The sequence below is a fragment of the Hypomesus transpacificus genome, unplaced genomic scaffold (genome assembly GCF_021917145.1).
Source record: "Hypomesus transpacificus isolate Combined female unplaced genomic scaffold, fHypTra1 scaffold_65, whole genome shotgun sequence".
NCBI lineage: Eukaryota > Metazoa > Chordata > Actinopteri > Osmeriformes > Osmeridae > Hypomesus > Hypomesus transpacificus.
The window spans coordinates 733008-752547 of record NW_025814037.1 but is presented as its reverse complement, the minus strand read 5'-3'; the positions used below and the strand labels follow the sequence as shown (position 1 = coordinate 752547).

The 19540-nt window shown below is 43.8% G+C and overlaps 1 protein-coding gene and 1 pseudogene across 1 annotated transcript; both read left to right on the top strand.

The window, feature by feature from the left end:
• The first annotated feature begins 671 nt into the window (after window positions 1-671).
• ddx20 (DEAD (Asp-Glu-Ala-Asp) box polypeptide 20) lies at window positions 672-17017 on the top strand. The gene is made up of 11 exons (XM_047017798.1): window positions 672-914; window positions 1565-1659; window positions 1798-1966; window positions 5332-5446; window positions 6524-6666; window positions 6853-6991; window positions 7150-7208; window positions 9980-10062; window positions 10203-10308; window positions 10569-10670; window positions 15543-17017. Exons 1-11 carry the CDS (start codon window positions 719-721, stop codon window positions 16712-16714), a joined length of 2379 nt encoding a protein of 792 aa, XP_046873754.1. The 5' UTR covers window positions 672-718; the 3' UTR covers window positions 16715-17017.
• A 492-nt stretch (window positions 17018-17509) lies between these two features.
• On the top strand, window positions 17510-19179 carry LOC124466122 (annotated as a pseudogene).
• The last annotated feature ends 361 nt before the right edge of the window (window positions 19180-19540 follow it).

Here is a 19540-nt window from a genome sequence, read left to right as displayed (position 1 = left end):
GCATTTCTGCCTTGGCATGAAATGTGCTGGGAGAGGGAAACAGCATGGATGGAAGTTGTGTGTGGGCAGATGTGTCTTTATATAGTGTGAAATGGATTAACAAAATGCAATACAAAATGGTTGAAAGGGGTGTATTAATGTAAATGTCCACATTGCCTCAATATCTTTAATAAATCAAACATAATTTTGACTGATGGTTTTTCAAACCTTACTGGCTTCGACATGACATCATTCTGAAGTAGTACCATGTGCAATTTCATGCAGTTTGACATTTCAATGTTAACCGTTTCTTAACCTTTGTCCCAAAGCTGACCAAAGGTAATACTGTGCTGTGCCATTTCTATTCACTTAATTTCAACAGTTGGTGTTTAGCAGAAATGAGTGAGAGACTGACTTGTAACCTTATGCTCATCAGTTCATATCCCAATTCAGCCTACTGTTGTTGGCTAACTTTATGAAGTAGTTTTGCTCTATTGTTGTCCGACTCTTGATCTTCTATAATGTACATTTTGATAATATTTTCCCATTTTGCGGAGGAACCTGCATTGCTGCTTGCAGCTATATTTGATTTGATATTAGTTTAGGCCGCCGGTGTTAAATTCCAGAACAGTAGATGGCGGTAATGCACCTCTCAAAGATTTTTGCAATCTACCATAACCTCAACAGAAGAACAAGACGAAGAAGACTAGGAAGATTACTCGCAACGCTGTACTTCAACATGGCTACATCCATTGCAAGATCTGCCCACGATATTGAAACACGAACTCGCACTGGTGATGTTTTACTATTAGAGGGGATAGACTTTAATTCCTTGCTACTTTCTCCGCTAGTTCTGGATGGACTCGCGGGCGCCGGATTCCAGAGGCCGTCTCCAATTCAGCTCAAAGCCATTCCTTTGGGCAGATGTGGATTAGGTATGTAGTTGTATAGCTAGCCACCTAGCAGTAGCCCAGTGCAACCGATATCAAGCCCCTGTTCTAGACAACTTTGATAGGGGGCTACTGAGAAATGTTGGGTGGTGCAGAGTAGGCCTACACAACAATAGACATGGATATGTAACTACCTAGCAGTAATCTAAGAAAGCCCTTTCTCTCCAGTACACACAAAAGCAATCCATCCTCACAAAACAAGTAAATTACAACAAAAGAGTTATAACCTAGCGTTAACTTATATGATCATACAGCCTACTGCACATGTTTGTTCCGGAAAATAACGTGAAATACTAAAACGCCACACGCTTTGAAAACTGAAGACTTTGGCGCAGCGTCCGATATTCGGCTAGCAGTGTAGACTATATACATGATCAAATTAATATAAAACGTTTGAAATGGGATTGTATTAGTTGTTAACGAGAAATTAAACGTTTTCTTATTTCTTCGTTGGGGGTTAGGGTTAGGGTTAGGATCAGGATGAAACTCTGGTGGGGCAATACTCGCTCCAGCCCATTTATAGAATCGGCCCAGACTAGGACCTTAGTATTTGCTCTACCTACCTACAGTGTCTTTTGACTGGATTGGACATAATTTAGAATCTAATGAATTGACGTCAATGGCAATTTTTTCAGATCTGATTGTGCAAGCCAAGTCTGGTACAGGGAAGACTTGTGTGTTTTCTACTATCGCCCTGGACTCATTGGTCCTTGAGAACAGCACCATACAGGTGAACTCCATGGTCTGCTATGTCACTTTCAAGGGTTATTAAAACCATCCAAACGTAAAAGTCCAAGACACATTACACAAATGTATTAATAAAATATGTTGAATGAATAAACATGCTCACACACTTGTATTTTTCTAGGTTCTGGTGTTGGCTCCTACACGTGAGATTGCTGTGCAGATCCACGGGGTAGTAATGGCCATTGGTAGTGCCATGGAGGGACTGGAATGCCATGTCTTTATCGGTGGCAGGCCCGTGGGCCAGGACAAGATTCACCTTAAGAAATGCCACATTGCTGTTGGCTCACCTGGTCAGTCCTTATAAACCTAGTCCTATATTTGAGTGTTTTTCTGAACCAAACTTTGACTTAAAAGTATGCAAGACTAGAAAAACTGGGGATACGCTTTTTCTAGAGTTTGTGCTTTAAAGGTCACATGAAATGTTGTTTTTGGATGCTTTTATATAGGCCTTAGTGGTCCCCTAATACTGTATCTGACGTCTCTCTCCCAAAATTCAGCCTTGGTGCAGAATTATAGCCACTACGAGTAGTTCCACAATGAGCTTTCCTCAGAACGCGCTGTTTCTGTGTCCGTAGCTTTAAATGCTAATGAGGAGGAGGGAGGCTGCACCATGCGCTAATGTTTACAGTGGATGTATCGCAATGGCTCGTAAACCCGTTGCTGTAAGATGCCTCGAATTTGCCCATTCTCATCTGATAACCCTAGTTTGCAGAGCTGCACACTCAAGTCATTTCAATGTGGGGAAAGGCATATATCCAGGGCGCCATAACACCAACAGCAGAACGTTATCCACATAACAACGAAGCATACAACACTGCGTTACAGAATGTGTATTCACACACATACTTGATGCTATCTTCCTTTACATTAGCGACAGTACCTCAGCTGTTAGCTGCACAGCTAATGTTACAGCCAGATTGTAAGGGTAGCAAGCTAGGTAACCATATAGTAAGCAACAAAATGATATAGCGATAGTTGACTTGTCTGAGGTTATTAGCTGCTGGACCAAGGAGTACTGATCCAGAATTTAATTTCAGACGGTCAGCAAGGCCAACTTTGTTTTGGCTCAAGTTAAAGGTCACATGACATGAAAACTTCACTTTAGGAGGTTATTTAACATTAATATGAGTTCCCCTAGCCTGCCTTTGGTCCCCCAGTGGCTAGAATTTTCGATAGGTGTAAACCAAGCCGACTCTGCAACATCTCGGGGACAGTGCCTCTGGACTGGCAGACCGGGGTGGTGGTTCCCCTCTTTAAAAAGGGGGACCGGAGGGTGTGCTCCAACTTTAGGGATCACACTCCTCAGCCTCCCTGGGAAAGTCTATTCAGGGGTCCTGGAGAGGAGGGTCCGTCGGATTGTCGAACCTCGGATTCAGGTGGAGCAATGTGGTTTTCGTCCTGGCCGTGGAACAGTGGACCAGCTTTATACCCTCTGCGGAGTCCTGGATGGTACATGGGAGTTCGCCCAACCAGTCTACACATGTTTTGTGGATTTGGAAAAGGCGTTCAACCGTGTCCCTCGGGGACTCATGTGGGTGGTGCTCCGAGAGTACGGGGTACCGGATTCCCTGATCGGGGCTGTCCGGTCCCTGTACGACCGGTGCCAGAGTTTGGTTCGCATTGCAAGTCGAACTTGTTTCCGGTGAGGGTTGGACTCCGCCAGGGTTGCCCTATGTCACCGATTCTGTTAATTACCTATATGGACAGAATTTCTAGGCGCAGCCAGGGTGTTGAGGGGGTCCGGTTTGGTGACCTCAGGATCGGGTCGCTGATTTTTGCGGATGATGTGGTCCTGTTGGCTTCATTGGGCCGTGACCTTCAGGTCTCATTGGAGCGGTTCGCAACCGAATGTGAAGCGGCTGGGATGCGAATCAGCACCTCCAAATCTGAGGCCATGATAATCGACCGGAAAAGGGTGGAGTGTCATCTCCGGGTCGGGGAGGAGATCCTGAACCAAGCGGAGGAGTTCAAGTATCTCGGGGTCTTGTTCACGAGTGAGGGAAGAATGGAGCGCAAGGTCAACAGGTAGATCGGTGCGGCGTCCGCAGTGATGAGGGCTCTGCATCGGTCCGTCGTGGTGAAGAAGGAGCTGAGTCGAAAGGCAAAGCTCTCTATTTACCAGTCGATCTACGTTACTACCCTCACCTATGGTCACGAACTATGGGTAGTGACCGAAAGAACGAGATTGCGAATACAAGCGGCCGAAATGAGCTTTCTCCGCAGGGTGACCGGGCTCTCCCTTAGAGATAGGGTGAGAAGCTCGGTCATCCGGGAGGGGCTCAGAGTAGAACCGCTGCTCCTCCGCGTCGAGAGGAGCCAGCTGAGGTGTCTCGGGCATCTGATTAGGATGCCTCCTGGATGCCTCCCTGGTGAGGTGTTCCGGGCACGTCCCACTGGGAAGAGGCCCCGGGGAAGACCCAGGACACGCTGGAGGGACTATGTCTCTCGGCTGGCCTGGGAACGCCTTGGGGTCCCCCAGGAAGAGCTGGTGGAAGTGGCCCGGGAGAGGGAAGTCTGGGCCTCCCTGCTTAGGTCGCTGCCCCCGCGACCCGATCCCCGGACAAGCGGCAGATGACGGACGGTAAACCAAGCCCTGGGTGTTCTTCTCTGCCTTTGAGAAAATGAAGGCTCAAACGCTCCATTTGAAAATCTGCTCCTTGTGACGTCACAAGGAGCCTCTGCACAACCAGTATCTTAATTTTGTTTTCGCTGGAAATGCGCCGACTCAACTTCTCAAAGTTTTGCATGTCTGCGCCAAACATTTCAGCCACCATTGTTTCCTTAACTATAACCAATACAAAGTTGGCCTTGCTGACCGTCTGAAATTAAATAACTGGATCAGTACTCCTTGGTCCAGCTACAAACCCCGGACAAGTAAGTCAACTAACGCTTTATCATTTTGTTGCTTACTATATGGTTACCTAGATTGCTACCCTTAGAATCTGGCTGTAACATTAGCTGTGCAGCTAACAGTTGAGGTACTGTCGCTAATGTAAAGGAAGATAGCATCAAGTATGTGTGTGAATACACATTCTGTAACGCAGTGTTGTATGCTTCGTTGTTATGTGCATAACGTTCTGCTGTTGGTGTTATAGCGCGTGCGATATCCGCCTTTCCCCATTTTGAAATGACTGAGTGAGCAGCTCTGCAAACCAGGGTTATCAGATGAGAATGGGCAAATTTGAGGCGTCTTACAGCAACAGGTCTTCGAGCCATTGCGATACATCCACTGTAAACATTAGCGCATGGTGCCGCCTCTCTCCTCCTCTACAGCTACAGACACAGAAACAGCGCGTTCTGAGGAAAGCTCATTGTGGGATTATTCGTAGTGGCAAACATTCTGCACCAAGGCTGAATTTCGGGAAAGAGACTTCAGATACAGTTTTAGGGTACCACTAATTCCTATATAAAAGCATCCAAAAACAGCATGTCGTGACCTTTAAGGAAACAGTGGTGGCTGAAATGTTTGGCGCAGACATGCAAAACTTTGAGAGGTTGTGTCGGCGCATTTCCAGCTAAAAGCCACTGGGGGACCAAAGGCAGGCTAGGGGAACTCATATTACTGTTAAACAACCTCCTAAAGTGATGTTTTCATGTCATGTGACCGTTAAAAAAAAGTTACCGTCATGTCTTGTTTTTACCTGTATGTGTGTAGGACGCATCAAGCAGCTAATAGAACTGGGTTTGTTATCCACGTCCAGTATCCGTCTGTTTGTATTGGACGAGGCAGATAAACTGCTGGAGGAGGGCAGTTTCCAAGACCAAATTAAGTGAGACGCATGCACGCACACACACACACACACAAATATGTACTTTTATTAACTTTCTTGTCATACACTTTCTGCATCATACATTCAGTACCTATAGAGCTCCGGGAGTTGACGTCACGCAATCCCAGTATGCACCGGTCATCGCCATTTTGGCAGTAAAGTGGAAAGCCAAGTGGAGCGCCAGTGTACATACATATATACTTACATACATATTATACATAGTTTAATTTGCCGCCTATTTCAGTGAACGTTGATTCAACATGGTAGATAGCTGCTGTGCGCCGGGATGCCTCTGAACTATCAGAAAAGATAAAGGGAGAGCATTTTAGGATTCCTAAGATCCAGAGAAGAAGAACCCCATAATTCCTGACAACCATCTATGGCTTCAACTGAGGATCATTCAGTCTCTTGGAATGACTTAATTGTAAAAAATATGTAATGGCATTTTTTGATGATAAATTACACTGATATAATGTACGTTAGCCAACGTTAGTTACTAACCGTTGATGAACGTTACAGTACAGACTAACGCTAGCTAGCTATACAAGTTATAAAACTGACTGCATTAACGTTAACAATTTGTAGCCGGTAGACTTCAAAGCTGAATATTCATCACTAATCCAGCTGATTGCGTCCATTTATATCCCTCCAGGGTTTTGTAGGCTTTCAAAGACTCTCCAGAGTAGGACGAAGGAAAGTTGATAGAAAGTTGTAGCCTAAATATCTGGTCTGGATACAGAAAGTCAGGGAAGCTTTCCGTTTTACTCGTAAAGGTCGTTAAAATAACTCCGGGAGCATTATATGGATCACTGATGTTTCATCGATCAAGTTTTGCTTTATAGCTGCTTATGTCTTTTGAATTAAAGTGGGCAGTGAACCTCGGACAGGTTGGAATCCGTGCTGGAGCTGTCAGAGCAGTTCATTTTTGCCACTGCTATCCTGCCAAAATGGCATCGTAAACAGTAAAGTCACGTGGGGTCTGGAGCTCTATAATATATATATGTGTACTTTCTCCCTCCTACTGTCTATCATACACACCCTCCTACAGATCCTAACTCCCCACAAACTCCTTTCCAGCTGGATCTTCTCCTCTTTACCTGTGAACAAACAGATGTTGGCGCTTTCTGCCACCTATCCAGAATCCCTTGCTCAGCATCTGGCCCGCTACATGAGAGAGCCCACCTTTGTCAGACTCAACCCCACCGATCCCGGACTCCTAGGTTAGTGCTGTCATGCTCACAGCATTGGGACTTGGCTCTGTGAGTCCCTAAAGAAATCTTTCCTTCTGTCAACCACATACTTTTTTTTTTTGTTGCTTCAAAGGAATACTTAAATGTTAGTTTGGAGGGATAGTCATTGATGAAATGGTTTTCCTTCACTGAGAGATGTCCTCGTCTCCCTATCAGGTTTGAAGCAGTACTACCAGCAGGTCAGATCACATGTTCTGCCTCACAGGGTGTTTGAGGAGAAAGTTCTACTTCTACTGGACCTGTTCAGCAAAGTGCCCTTCAACCAAGCCTTGGTCTTCTCCAACCTTCACTCCAGGTGAACACCGTGATAAAAATGTGTATCTGTCTTCTCTGATATTAATAGGATGACATTTTGAAATCAACAGTTTTTCATGCAGTTTAATATGGCATTTGGGTGCAGTGGCTCATAAGCATGTGTGTGTGCACATACTCATGCATGTTTCATTCCTACAGGGCTCAGAATCTGGCTGATGTCCTTTCTGCCAAAGGCCTGCCTGCCGTCTGCATCTCAGGTGAGGATTAGGGGAAGACACCAGCAGGGGGTGCTACTGTGGCGTAATAGTAAGATTGTGGTGCAGATTTGTTCTCATTTCCTATCACATGAAAAGAACATTTCATTACTTATAGTAAAAGGAAACTTCAAAACAATCCATTGAGACAGATGGGTATGTTATTAAAGCAGTAGAGGGCTGGTGGGAGATTGTACAATTTCTTTTGTTGTAGTCCTAACTCTACCATGCAAGATTGTTTTATTGTATTTGGATAGATGGATAAATCAGGGGTGGACAACCCTGGTCCTCAAGAGCCGCTGTCCTGCATGTTTTAGAGCTTGATAACTACCCATTCATTTGAATCAGGTATGCTGGAGCAGGGAAACAGCTAAAACATGCAGGACAGCGGCTCTCGAGGACTCCTGGATTATATGGACAGTAACTTCATTGATTCCTGAGGGAAAACTTTACTGTTGCAGCAATGGATGGATGTATGGATACATAGACTATATTTCACAAGTACAGTTGAAACCAAAAGTTTACATACACTGTGCAAATAGACACATTACACTTTTTTTCTCAGTCTGAAGTTAAATCAGACTAAACCTCTCCTGTTTCAGGTCCGTTAGGATTACCAAAATTATTTAACTTGCTAAATGTCACAATAATGAGAGAATATTTTAGAGAATGTTTCATTACTTTCTTCAAGGTCAAAAGTTTACATACACCAAAAGTACTATGTCTTTAAACAACGTGGGCAAGCCCAGATGTTGATGTCATGGCTTTTGAAGCTCTTGACAGGTTAACTGACAACATGTGAGTTAATTGAAGGCACACCTAGGGATGTATTTTAAAGCCACACCTCAAACACTCTGCCTTCTTGTTTGAAATCATGGGAAAGTCAAAAGAAATCAGCCAAGAAATCAGAGAGAGAATCGTGGAGCTCCAGAAGTCTGGTTCATCCTTGGGTGCAATTTCCAGATGCTTGAAGGTGCCACATTCATCTGTGCAAACAATTCTACGCAAGTATAAACATGGAAATGTCCAGCCATCACACCGCTCAGGAAGGAGACTGGCTCTGTGTCCCAGAGATGAATGTGTTTTGGTCCGACATGTGCAAATCAACCCCAGAACAAAAGCTAAAGACCTTGTGAAGATGATGGCTGAAGCTGGAAAGAAAGTGTGATTATCCACAGTAAAACGAGTCCTGCACCGACATGGGCTGAAAGGCTACTCAGCAAGAAGGAAGCCATTACTCCTAAAGAAACATAAAAAAGCCAGATTACAGTTTGCAAAAAGACACCAAGACAAAGACCTTAACTTCTCGAGACATGTCCTGTGGTCTGATGACACTAAAGTGGAGCTGTTTGGCAATAATGACCACCGTTACATTTGGAGGAAAAAGGGGGAAGCTGGTAGACCTGAAAACACAATCCCAACTGTGAAGCATGAAGGTGGCAACATCATGTTGTGGGGCTGTTTTGCTGCAGCAGGAACTGGAGCCCTATATAAAATAGACGGCATCATGAAGAAAGAACATTACCTGGAAATATTAAGGCAACATCTCAAGTCATCAGCCAGGAAGCAAAAACTTGGGCGCAAATGGATCTTCCAAATGGACAATGACCTTAAGCATACTGCCAAAATAGTTAAAAAGTGGTTCAGGCAGGAGGACTCAGTATAGTATTTACTTGATACCTTATTCACACGGTACAACACATCGTTGTAACAATTGATTTGGCATTATGGTTCTGCTTGCATCGGCTCCCTGCCGCACCCAACGGAGACACCGTCTCGACCTCCGAGTGGAGAGCAGCGACGCATTCCCCCTACAACAGGAAACCCAGAACCAAGGGTGGAGGCCGGGGAGGCGGAGGCAGCAGATTAAACAGAAGCACCCTGTGTCGCACTAGCAAAGCAGAGTGCAGCAATATCCTGATTAAATAGCCAGCCCTGCTAAGAAGGTGTGCCCCTACTGCGTGATATGAGGCGCTGCCAGTGAGGCGCTGCCAGTGAGGCGCTGCCAGTGAGGCGCTGCCAGTGAGGCGCTGCCAGTGAGGCGCTGCCAGTGAGGCGCTGCCAGTGAGGCGCTGCCAGTGAGGCGCTGCCAGTGGGGCGCTGCCAGTGGGGCGCTGCCAGTGGGGCGCTGCCAGTGAGGCGCTGCCAGTGAGGCGCTGCCAGTGAGGCGCTGCCAGTGAGGCGCTGCCAGTGAGGCGCTGCCAGTGAGGCGCTGCCAGTGAGGCGCTGCCAGTGAGGCGCTGCCAGTGAGGCGCTGTGTCTCGCGTCCCCCTGCATGAACCAGCTCCGCTTGTTTTGAGGACAACACAGTCAATGTCTTGGAGTGGCCATCACAAAGCCCTGACCTGAATCCCATCCAAAATGTGTGGGCAGATCTGAAAAGGCGTGTGCGAGCGAGGCGGCCAACAAACCTGACTCAGTTACACCAGTTCTGTTAGGAGGAATGGGCCAGAATTCCAGCAGAGTACTGTAAGAAGCTTGTGGAAGGATACCCAAAACATTTGACCCAAGTCTTGCAGTTCAAAGGCAATGCTACTAAATACTAAGGAACTGTATGTAAACTTTTGACCTTGAAGAAAGTAATGAAAAATTCTCTAAAATATTCTTTCTCATTATTGTGACATTTAGCAAGTTTAATAATTTTGGTAATCCTAACGGACCTGAAACGGGAGAGGTTTAGTCTGATTTAACTTCAGACAGTGAGGAAAAAATGTGTATTTTTGCACAGTGTATGTAAACTTCTGGTTTCAACTGTATGCTGTTATTTTTTGGAGGTGGTCTGACTCAGGACCAGAGACTGGAGGCCATGTCTAAATTGAAGCAGTACCAGTGTCGAGTCCTCATCTCCACCGACTTGGTGAGGAAGCCAGTTAGGGTGCACACAGACACACATACACATGTAAAATTAATCCTTAGAGGTTTTCTTGTCTAAATTAATACATTCTTCTCTAGGTAACTACCTTCAATTCAATGTATCCCTGTTTCTTTTGCTTCTAGACCTCCAGGGGTATAGATGCAGAGAAGGTGAACCTGGTGATAAACCTGGACGTCCCTCAGGACTGGGAGACCTACATGCATCGAGTCGGCCGGGCAGGTCGCTTTGGTGCGTTTGTCAAACCCCTCTGTTTATTTATTCTCTTGCCCAACCCCTACACACACATACACACTTTGAAACCATAATTTTGTATTTGGAAAAAACAACCCAAGGTCAATTGTTTACTTTGTCCTATAGGAGGGTAAGAGAGGGAATGCTTCACCTCAAGAGGCATGAGACCCACTAAACATTGCCTTGACAACGACAGAGCAGTTGTATGCAATACTCTGTCTATAATGATTGGACAATTATAAATCATCTGTCTCTAGGTACTCAGGGGCTTGCTGTGACCTACTGTTGCTATGGGGAGGAAGAAAACAAACTGATGGCCATTGCTCAGAAGTGCTGCCTCAATCTGTGTCCTCTTCCAGGTGAGTCTAGATTACACATTGGTGATGGTTGACACTTGATCTGGAGCTATCCTATGCAGGCATCTCCCTTTACAAAGTTAGTTGCTGTCTCAGAAATGTCTTTGCATTCGAACAGCATTGGGAAGTCAGGCCGGACCGTTTTTGGCATGACAACCCCACTGCTGTATGGTCTAAAAGTTTTTAAAATTTGTAATTAATGATTTAGACAACAGACACATGGAATACAATGTAAAATGTCTTCAATTAGTTTCGAATTTGGCCTCGACATAATTCGTAAAAAAAATATACACTGCAATAAATCGAAATTTGATTATTTGTCCCACCCTTACTCGGAGTATATCCTACCATGGAGAATGATACCATATTACAGTGATCACAATATTCAATTGATTAGAATTGAAATTCTGTCACCTCAGAAGGACTTGTTCAACCTCCACATTTTCAAACAAATTACCAATGCTCTGGTACATTTATGCAAATGATTATGTAGCTTAAGGTGTTTGCTATGTTGTATTTGTGCTATGCAATGTGGTATCGCATTCTCATAAGACACGACAAATGACTGAGGAGACACAATTTGTATGAACATTGTTGCTGTCGCTATATCCATGCCTTAAGAAACCGACTGAGGAGGTCAAATTGGTAGAAATGGGGCCCATGTCCGTGATGCGCGCTGGTGATTATAATGACGTGTTGAGTTTTGTGCACATTTGCAATGTGCAGGTAGTTTTTACATAAATAAACAGATTAATTTATGTAACAAAATTCACAGATCTATACGAAAGTATCCACTTTATATTGTCGTTCTGTTAGCAAGCCAATTCATCCATAAAGCAAAGCCTTTGGAAGCATGCTGATTTTAGGGCTACAACAACAAATCGATTAAAATCGATTCTTAAAAGCATTGGCAACAAATGTCATCATCGGTTCGTTGTCGCGCAATTATTACACCACTCAATAAGTCGCGTAGATGTTTGAGTATTTTAACAAAAGTTTAGTGGAGCGCGGAACAAAGCGGAGGTAGAGGAAAGACCATCGGAGAGACGTTGTTGAGTAACTTATTGAAACACATGGTGGAGAAATCAGTACAACATAAGTCATCCAAGGTGTGGGAGCATTTCACACTAAAAATGACCAAATGTAAATACGTCAAAGGTGTGTTAATTGACCGAGGTGAAGTTAGTTTCATATTCGACATGCGTCTCACATTCAGAAGACGCTACTTTGCCACGTCGCGACCGGGTGAAAACTACCCATACCATTTTGAAAAATGCGCAAATTGTAACTTTTTTCAAATTTGTGTGCCTGTTTGTGCACATTCTGAAAATGTTTTGCACTGTGAATTTGCACTGTCAGTTCTGTTTTTAAATAAAGGGTTGGAAATGTAAGCTTTTTTTAAACCATTTTTTCATCCGATTCATCGATTCATCGAAAAAAGAATCAACAGATTAATCGATAACTAAAAGAATCGTTAGTTGCAGCCCTAGCTGATTTAATGTTATGATGGCAGACAGCACTGCAAACTAATTGTAGCTAATAACCTTCCAGCTATACCTACTGGAATAAACCATCCACTTTAAATCTTGTATTTTTCTTAGTATTTCATAGGGGTGGGACTTGTTGCACTGACGCGTCAACATTTGTGTCACAAACAATACGTACAGTTTAAAAAAAGTGTTTTAGAGCTTATGTCAATTTACGACATCCACGTGCTTCATGACGTTCAATGCTTCAAACGTCACAAACTAGTTCGAAGTTTTGGCGCTCTTCTGGACCAGAGCCATGGAGAAAACAAAGTTTTATTTGAAGACAAATCACACATGCCAGAAATCACACGTCTGCCAAAGGTGCTGTCAGTTATTAGGAAAATAGCAGAGATAATAGGGATACTACTGGAGTAAGGAAGCAGTCAAGAGTATTGGAACATTTTGATTTCAGAATCAGAATTTGGTTTTATTCGCCATGTAGGTTTACAATTATATCCCACAATATTGTTGTACGTGAGCATCAGCAAACATTAACATCCAGCAACACCTCAAATCAATATGACTCCAGGCACTGCTCAAGTTTCTTCCATCGGATTCTTCCATCATTATTATGTAATCTGTGTGGTAATAATAATTCACAAAAGTCCAGTTTTGTTTATTTATTAAAATGAAACGTAACATGAAAGGCCTACTCTATGATAGTGCCCAGAAAACAAATGTAGATGATTCGTCAACATGATTGTAAATTATGCCTTTTACAGTAATAAAAGGGAAAGTCCCCACAATTATTCCCTCAATTCACAATACACATCACAGATATTAAGAATAAGAATGAATCAAGTTTAATCAAGCTTAATTGATTAACCCTTGTGCTACCTTCGGGTCACATGACCCAAAGGTTCTTAACGAACCATCCTTGTTTTTACCCAATACAAAAACAAATAAAAATACTTATATTTTAACATTCGCAATGTGGGGGGTCTGAGACAGCCCAACGGTAAGAAAAAAAGTGAAAACGTTTTTGTATGCGGTAAAGTTGTCGCAATACGACGGTGGGCCACAATGACTGATTGGTCAGAATGACACAAAGGTTAAACTTTCTCCTCAGTATAAATACCGCCCACCCACATCAACGAGGAACATACAAAAATGTATCCCAGTAGCCTATGGGGGAAGCTCGGATGTAAGCAAAATTGCCAGTAGCGCAATTTAACATATTTAATAGCCTAATGTATTACCCTCTTTATTAGCAGGAATCAAATCTTCCATACATTATGTATTGGCTTATTCCTTTTATAGCTAGGGCCTACTGTTTACTGCACATTGCAAAGGGTTTGGTGTAGCCTAAGCTACAGTTGTCAGTTTTTACTGTGGGAAAATTACAATTCTAATATAGGCCTACACATGTAGTTGAACATTTATATTGTGTGATCTCTAATATCTGATCAAAGTGAATGCACCCCAGCCTTAATTAACATATAACGTAGTAGGGAGGGATACTGTTGGAAACTACTACTCATTTTCAATGCGCCGATAGTTCGTCTCTTTGGGCCGGTACAATCCGGAAGAAACCACCAGAGCTTCACAAGGCGTCGTTCACCCGTCCCTAGTATTTAATCGGTAAAATAGTCTTGGATTTTGGATATGACAAATAATGCCAGTTTTTGGCTCGCTATATATATCCGTATCATTTCCGCTCGTGAAAGCGAGTTTAGTGCAGCTCAGTCAACTGTGGGGGTCCTACAGGGTGTCACAGTGAGGGGAAAGGGATGACCAAAGGACCATTCTGAGCAGGGCTGGACTGGCCATCTGGCATACTGGGCATTTGCACTTTTGGGCCCATAAAGAACGGAATCAAATCCAGGAACACCCTTCCCCTTATTCATAATATCGCCTCCCGCAGGCCCTGAGACGCAAGCTGTTGGCTACTGCGTATGCTGGTCTTGAAGGATCCAAAACTATCACATGAACGCAGAACACTAGGCAACTCATATCATAGAATGCAGTGTTTCCCACACAGACTAATTTGTGGCGGTGCGCCACAGAATCAACACCGGCCGCCACAGTGCATTTCTTTAAAAAAAAACACTGCGCTGCGTGTTTTAACCTAAAGATTCTTTCAGCTGCATTTCCTTTCTCTGCTCTTCCTCTGTCACTCACGCGTCTTTTTCTCACATACGCACAGTCACAACGTCAGCAACGTTAGCAACGATGCAGACCTACGCCGTTCTAGTAAGACCGACAGCTATATCAGCGAGCCTTCAGCATTAGTGCCGTAGCTAAAGGTACTTACGAACATGTGTTAATCAAAGGTTCCCTTTCGTTCTTTTGGTGAGAAGTCTCAGGAGCTAGCTACTTATGTTCTTAATTTAAAAGTTAAAAAAAATAGCTAGTTTGCTACACTAACGTTACATTGCTGATTTACACAACAGTCCCGTATTTCTCTGATTAGCCTTGAATGGACTCCATGCATGTCTACAGTTTTAACTAAACTCCATTGGCAGTGAATCGTTTGATATCACTCCATAATATTACTCGCTTTGGAGACATCGATATACGTAACCGTAACCAAGTGGTATCTCATTTCATAGAGCTATGTAGCCCTTACGCCTCAGTTTCGAGACAAGGGCTAGGGGTAAACTAAGGGCTAGGGGTAAGGGGTAGGGGTAAGACAGAGTTGAGATTCGACCAAAGCCTCCATTGCACTTGTGCAACAACTAGATCACACAACGATGTGTCTCCACTTTCTCCCACTGTACAAAAATATCCCGGATGGGGTTGCTACCATCTTGCGCTGGTGTCACCCATCACGGGCACACACTAACCCCTTTTTATATAATCAAAAAACAAATTTAAAACAAACTGATCAGAAAAATTAGCACTTGAACAGACATCAGTGTGATAAGAGCTACCTAAACTAACCTGGACTTTGACTTATACTGAGAGATGACCTCACTTCCTGTTTTTACAGCCGCTTTTGATATATCAAAAAATCTATATAACCAGAAATTGACGTTACGGTGCGTTGAGCTACGCTTAATCCAGTGAATCCAAAGATGCCTAATTTTAATTGTTTATAATTGTAAATAACTTTTGAACCGTATTTATACGCACCTCCAACTTTGCCCAATTGGCGGTGCTAGAATGTTTGAGTAAGAGAGTCCACATTTCCTGCGATAAGTTCATACTGTAAACTATCTGTGTCGCCCTTGGCAGAAGAAAAAGAATCGAACTAACATGCCACATAAATTATAAAAATACAAATAAATGAGGGCTTGTATGGTTGAGATGCTGGCAGTTGGTTTGCGAAGTGACATGTCACTGTCTAGTGGCTACCCTGTAAAACTCTACAATATGATTTTTAAGCCTTCCACTTTTTTTCCAGACCCTATTGAGCCCGGATTAATGCCGGAATCCTGTGACTGGGATGTCACCGTGGTATCCTCTGCATCACAGGAGGTTCACAGTCAACTGTTCCCCAAAACTCTGAAGAGGAGACATGCAAAGGCCAAAGCCCCTGCTCCAAAATCTTTTAGGGACCAGAACCATAGCCTCACAATGGGCCATCTCCCAGCTGGGAACAAAGATGATGGAAGTCCCAGAAAGGTCCTTCCTGTCCTGGATGCCCTACTACCTGCCCCTGTTAGTTCAGCATTACTTGGGCCCTCACTGGATCTCGGTCGTAAAGAGCAGCAGGAGGCTTTACCCAAGATCCCCTCCCTCAGTGCCTTCAAGAGTCAAGGGTCAGAGTCATTGACCTTCCTGGAAGCAGAGTTAGACTTCCAAAGCTTCATCAACGAAGGCTTGGGAAGGTCGGTGGAGATCATCCGCCAGTTCAGAGGTCAGGGAGAGGACAACGGGTTCAGCAGCCAGCACGGGCACGAGGACTCGCACACACTCCATGACACCGATGACTGTGGATGTGACCGTCCACTCACACACACTCATACGGTGTTGAGCAGGAAGAACTCGGTTCTACACACAACAATGCAGCTTCCTGAGTGGAACAGGGCTTCACCGTCAAGATCAGCCTCAGATAGCTGTGGCTCTGACATGGAGGACAAAAGTCAGGCTGATGAATTACTGCAAAGCTTAGCTGATCAGTCTGTAGGTGTCAAACACAGATGGTTAGACGAGTACAAAGCAAAGCCTGCGTGTCCTAAAACTAAAAGCAACCCCCCACCTCTGCCACATAATAGCCACCAGAGAAGGCCCAGATCAGAGGGGACAGTCTTTGGCACCAAGGAAAGAGATATTGAGCCTATAACGGGTAAGGATGCAAGCAAGCGGCCCTGGGAGAATGCTCCAGTCCAGACAGGAGGAGGGCATATAGAGATATATTTTAAGGGTGAGACTGTAGGGAGAGTCAAGGAGGCAAATACAGGGAAAGTACCCAAGAACAGACGGAAAAAGGAGAAGACTAGAGAGATGGGCACGATGGGCAGGTGGATGGGGATATTGAGGGTTACTGGGGGGCCCACTACAGAGCCTGGGAAAGATACTATGCCTCAATGTCCCCCACCCAGCAACAGTCTCGCCCTGGCTACCAGTATATGACCATGGCCCAAAGCTGGTTAGCAGCTTATCGCATGAACTCTGTGTACATGGAGGAGCTACTCAAACATTGACTGACTGAACAAGACTGAGACGGCAATTGAAGGCTTATGCTCAGACAGCAAATACTAACTGATTTTGAGCTGCAGTTCATAAACACTAAATGTCTGCCGATGCCCCGTGAGAATGAAGATTATGCAAATCAGTCAGTTTGTTGCTACTGGTATGTTTCAACCCTTCATTGCAACCTGTGTCATGTATTTAACCTCTAAATGTTTGCATTCAAATAAATTTATTTTTGTTTCATCACGGTGAGATTGTTTTGCCAAGGAGCTTGAGCAACACTGTACGATAATACATTTCCTCTTATGTCCTGTTTATATATTCAGATTTATAATATTTTATCATGTTCATAACAGAAAATTTATGTGGAATGTGTAGTTTAAAATTACAGCACAGTCTAATTTACATTTACATTTATTCATTTAGCAGACGCTTTTATCCAAAGCAACTTCCAAGAGAGAGCTTTACAAAGTGCATAGGTCACTGATAATAACAAGATAGCCCCAAAGCATTGCGGGTAGCCAAAACAAGAAGCACACATTGTGAACAACCAAAAAGTAAGTGCCAAAGGGAAAAACCATAAGAGCATGAAGTTAAGCAAGTTACAATAAAACATGAATATCTAAGTGCAAGTGTACCTGTAGAAAAGCAAGCAACAGTAAAAATAAAAATAAGATTAACTAAAATAGAAAAATCTAATCAAATCTAATCATTTGATTGGAGTGCAGCTATAACATTGAATAAGTAATTCAGGGCAGGACTTTAAAAAGCAAGGTCACACTGAGACATCACAGCCTTTGATTACAGGCCAATCAGATGGCACTGCCCGTCCAATCAGTGCTGAGTTGTCTCAGTCTGAACAAACCCCACTCCACTCAGGACAGAGACTGACTAGTCGGACTGGTTCGCATGGAGACGGCATGTTTCTTGCTAAAAGTTAACAAGACTACATTTAGGCTTGTTGGTAAACATTTGTTAATTAATGTCCTGGACCTGTTATCTGTCATGTAATGGATATTGATCCACGTCCATCTTTATATATTTCTGCTACACTCACAGAAGACCCATCTGACTTCTGGATGTCGGACTCCCAGTGACGAAGCAATGCACGTTTTATAAACAGTCAAAGGGTGCTTTATCAGACTGGAATGCTGCTTGGCAGGTAAATGATAAATGATGGACAGTCGTCTGGATGCTGCATGGAATGGAACTGCGACTGGGCTGCCTACAGATACAGTTTTTCTCGTAGTTAACTGTGCAATCTTGATATTGACCTTTCTTTTAGGATTGCCAGGAAACTTGTTAGTGTGTTTAGTGGTTAAAAAAAACGTTACAAACTGTTAACAATGAACCTCAAGCCGCCAGCGACCTCCTCAAATGTACAGTGGACATACCGCTGTTGCTACTCTCTGTCCTAAAAGAAGGGAGGCATGAAGAGGTGTCAGCCTTTTGGTGTGCCTTGCAGCAGTTTACCTATTCCCTTTGCCGCTGTGCCCAGTTACTTACGTTGGTCAGTATTAGTGTGGAGCGGTTTCGAGCTATCGCATTTCCACTCCAGACGGAGAAAACAAAAGCAAGGATCCGTCTGTGGATTTTCTCAATCTGGGTGTGTGGAGTGATCTTGGCCATACTTTCGCTCACTCTGTCCAAACAGGTTGTGTTCTACATGATGTGCCGTCGACGGGCACACGAGTATTTGCATGGCGGTGCATATTTGGATCCGTTTGGTGTGTATGTTTTGGTTCCATTTTGGAGTTGTTGCCTGACACTGATAATTGTTCATTATGTGCGAATTTTCATAGTGGTGAGGAAACACAGCAAAAAAGTATTTGACGGTGGGATTCAGTTGAAACCATCACTGGGGAAACACATTTGGGACTTTGATGTTGCAGCACCTCGAACAGTACCCACCAAGCAATCAACGAGAAAGCCGGCCCCCCGCAATGCGCAGTCATCACTGTGTCCAAAGCCAGCTCACTGCGTCTGGCTTGCAACGCCGAGGACGTCCCGGGGAAGAGAAGTAAACATCCACAGATTTTAGGGGCAGTTTGTCTCTTATTGCCGACCGCCAGAGCAAGGGGGAAGAAAAGGGTGGAAGGGAAACTGGCCCAGCGCTTACATCATCATTGCGTTTACGCTATTCTGGGCACCCATGGTTGTGACTCTGCTACTGCAGATGGGAAGACACACAGGCTCGGTGGGTTCGGGCTTAAATGTTCATCCTGCTCAAGATTTTGCATTAGAATTCATATCAATTATTGTATATACGTAGAATTAAAGAGGGTACAATTTCTGGGGAAATTTTGAGGTCTGCTTGCACCGGTTGCCGATGGGTCTGACCGGCTATCTGCGTTGAAAACCGCATGGATTTCTGACTATAAGCATCATTATACAGGGTGTTGATGTCACAGATTGGAAACATACAGTGCCCTCCACAATTATTGGCACCCCTGTTTAAGATGTGGTTGTGGACTTCCAAAAATTATCAATTTTTTTAAACAACATAGAACCCAAAAACAAATTAAGAGAAAAATACCACCTTTCATTTACATTACTTAAGTGGTAAAAAAAAATCACACATAAAAAAAAAAAAAATGAAATCATGTGTCCCACAATTATTGGCACCCATAACAATTCCCGGGAATTTAATTAAAAAACATTTTAAATATATTTTTCTGTAGTTGCTAAAGTTGGTCAGGGTATCTAGGAACCTTTAATGAGTAATTAATGACATGCTGTTTCCCTGGGGTATAAATATGACGTGAC

What these genes read in the sequence shown, in the direction of transcription:
- ddx20 (XM_047017798.1), top strand. Translation starts at nt 719, where the DNA reads ATGGCTACATCCATTGCAAGATCTGCCCACGATATTGAAACACGAACT. An exon ending in TTTGGGCAGATGTGGATTAG is followed by an intron (nt 915 to 1,564) that starts GTATGTAGTTGT and finishes CAATTTTTTCAG; the next exon opens with ATCTGATTGTGCAAGCCAAG. An exon ending in CATTGCTGTTGGCTCACCTG is followed by an intron (nt 1,967 to 5,331) that starts GTCAGTCCTTAT and finishes GTATGTGTGTAG; the next exon opens with GACGCATCAAGCAGCTAATA.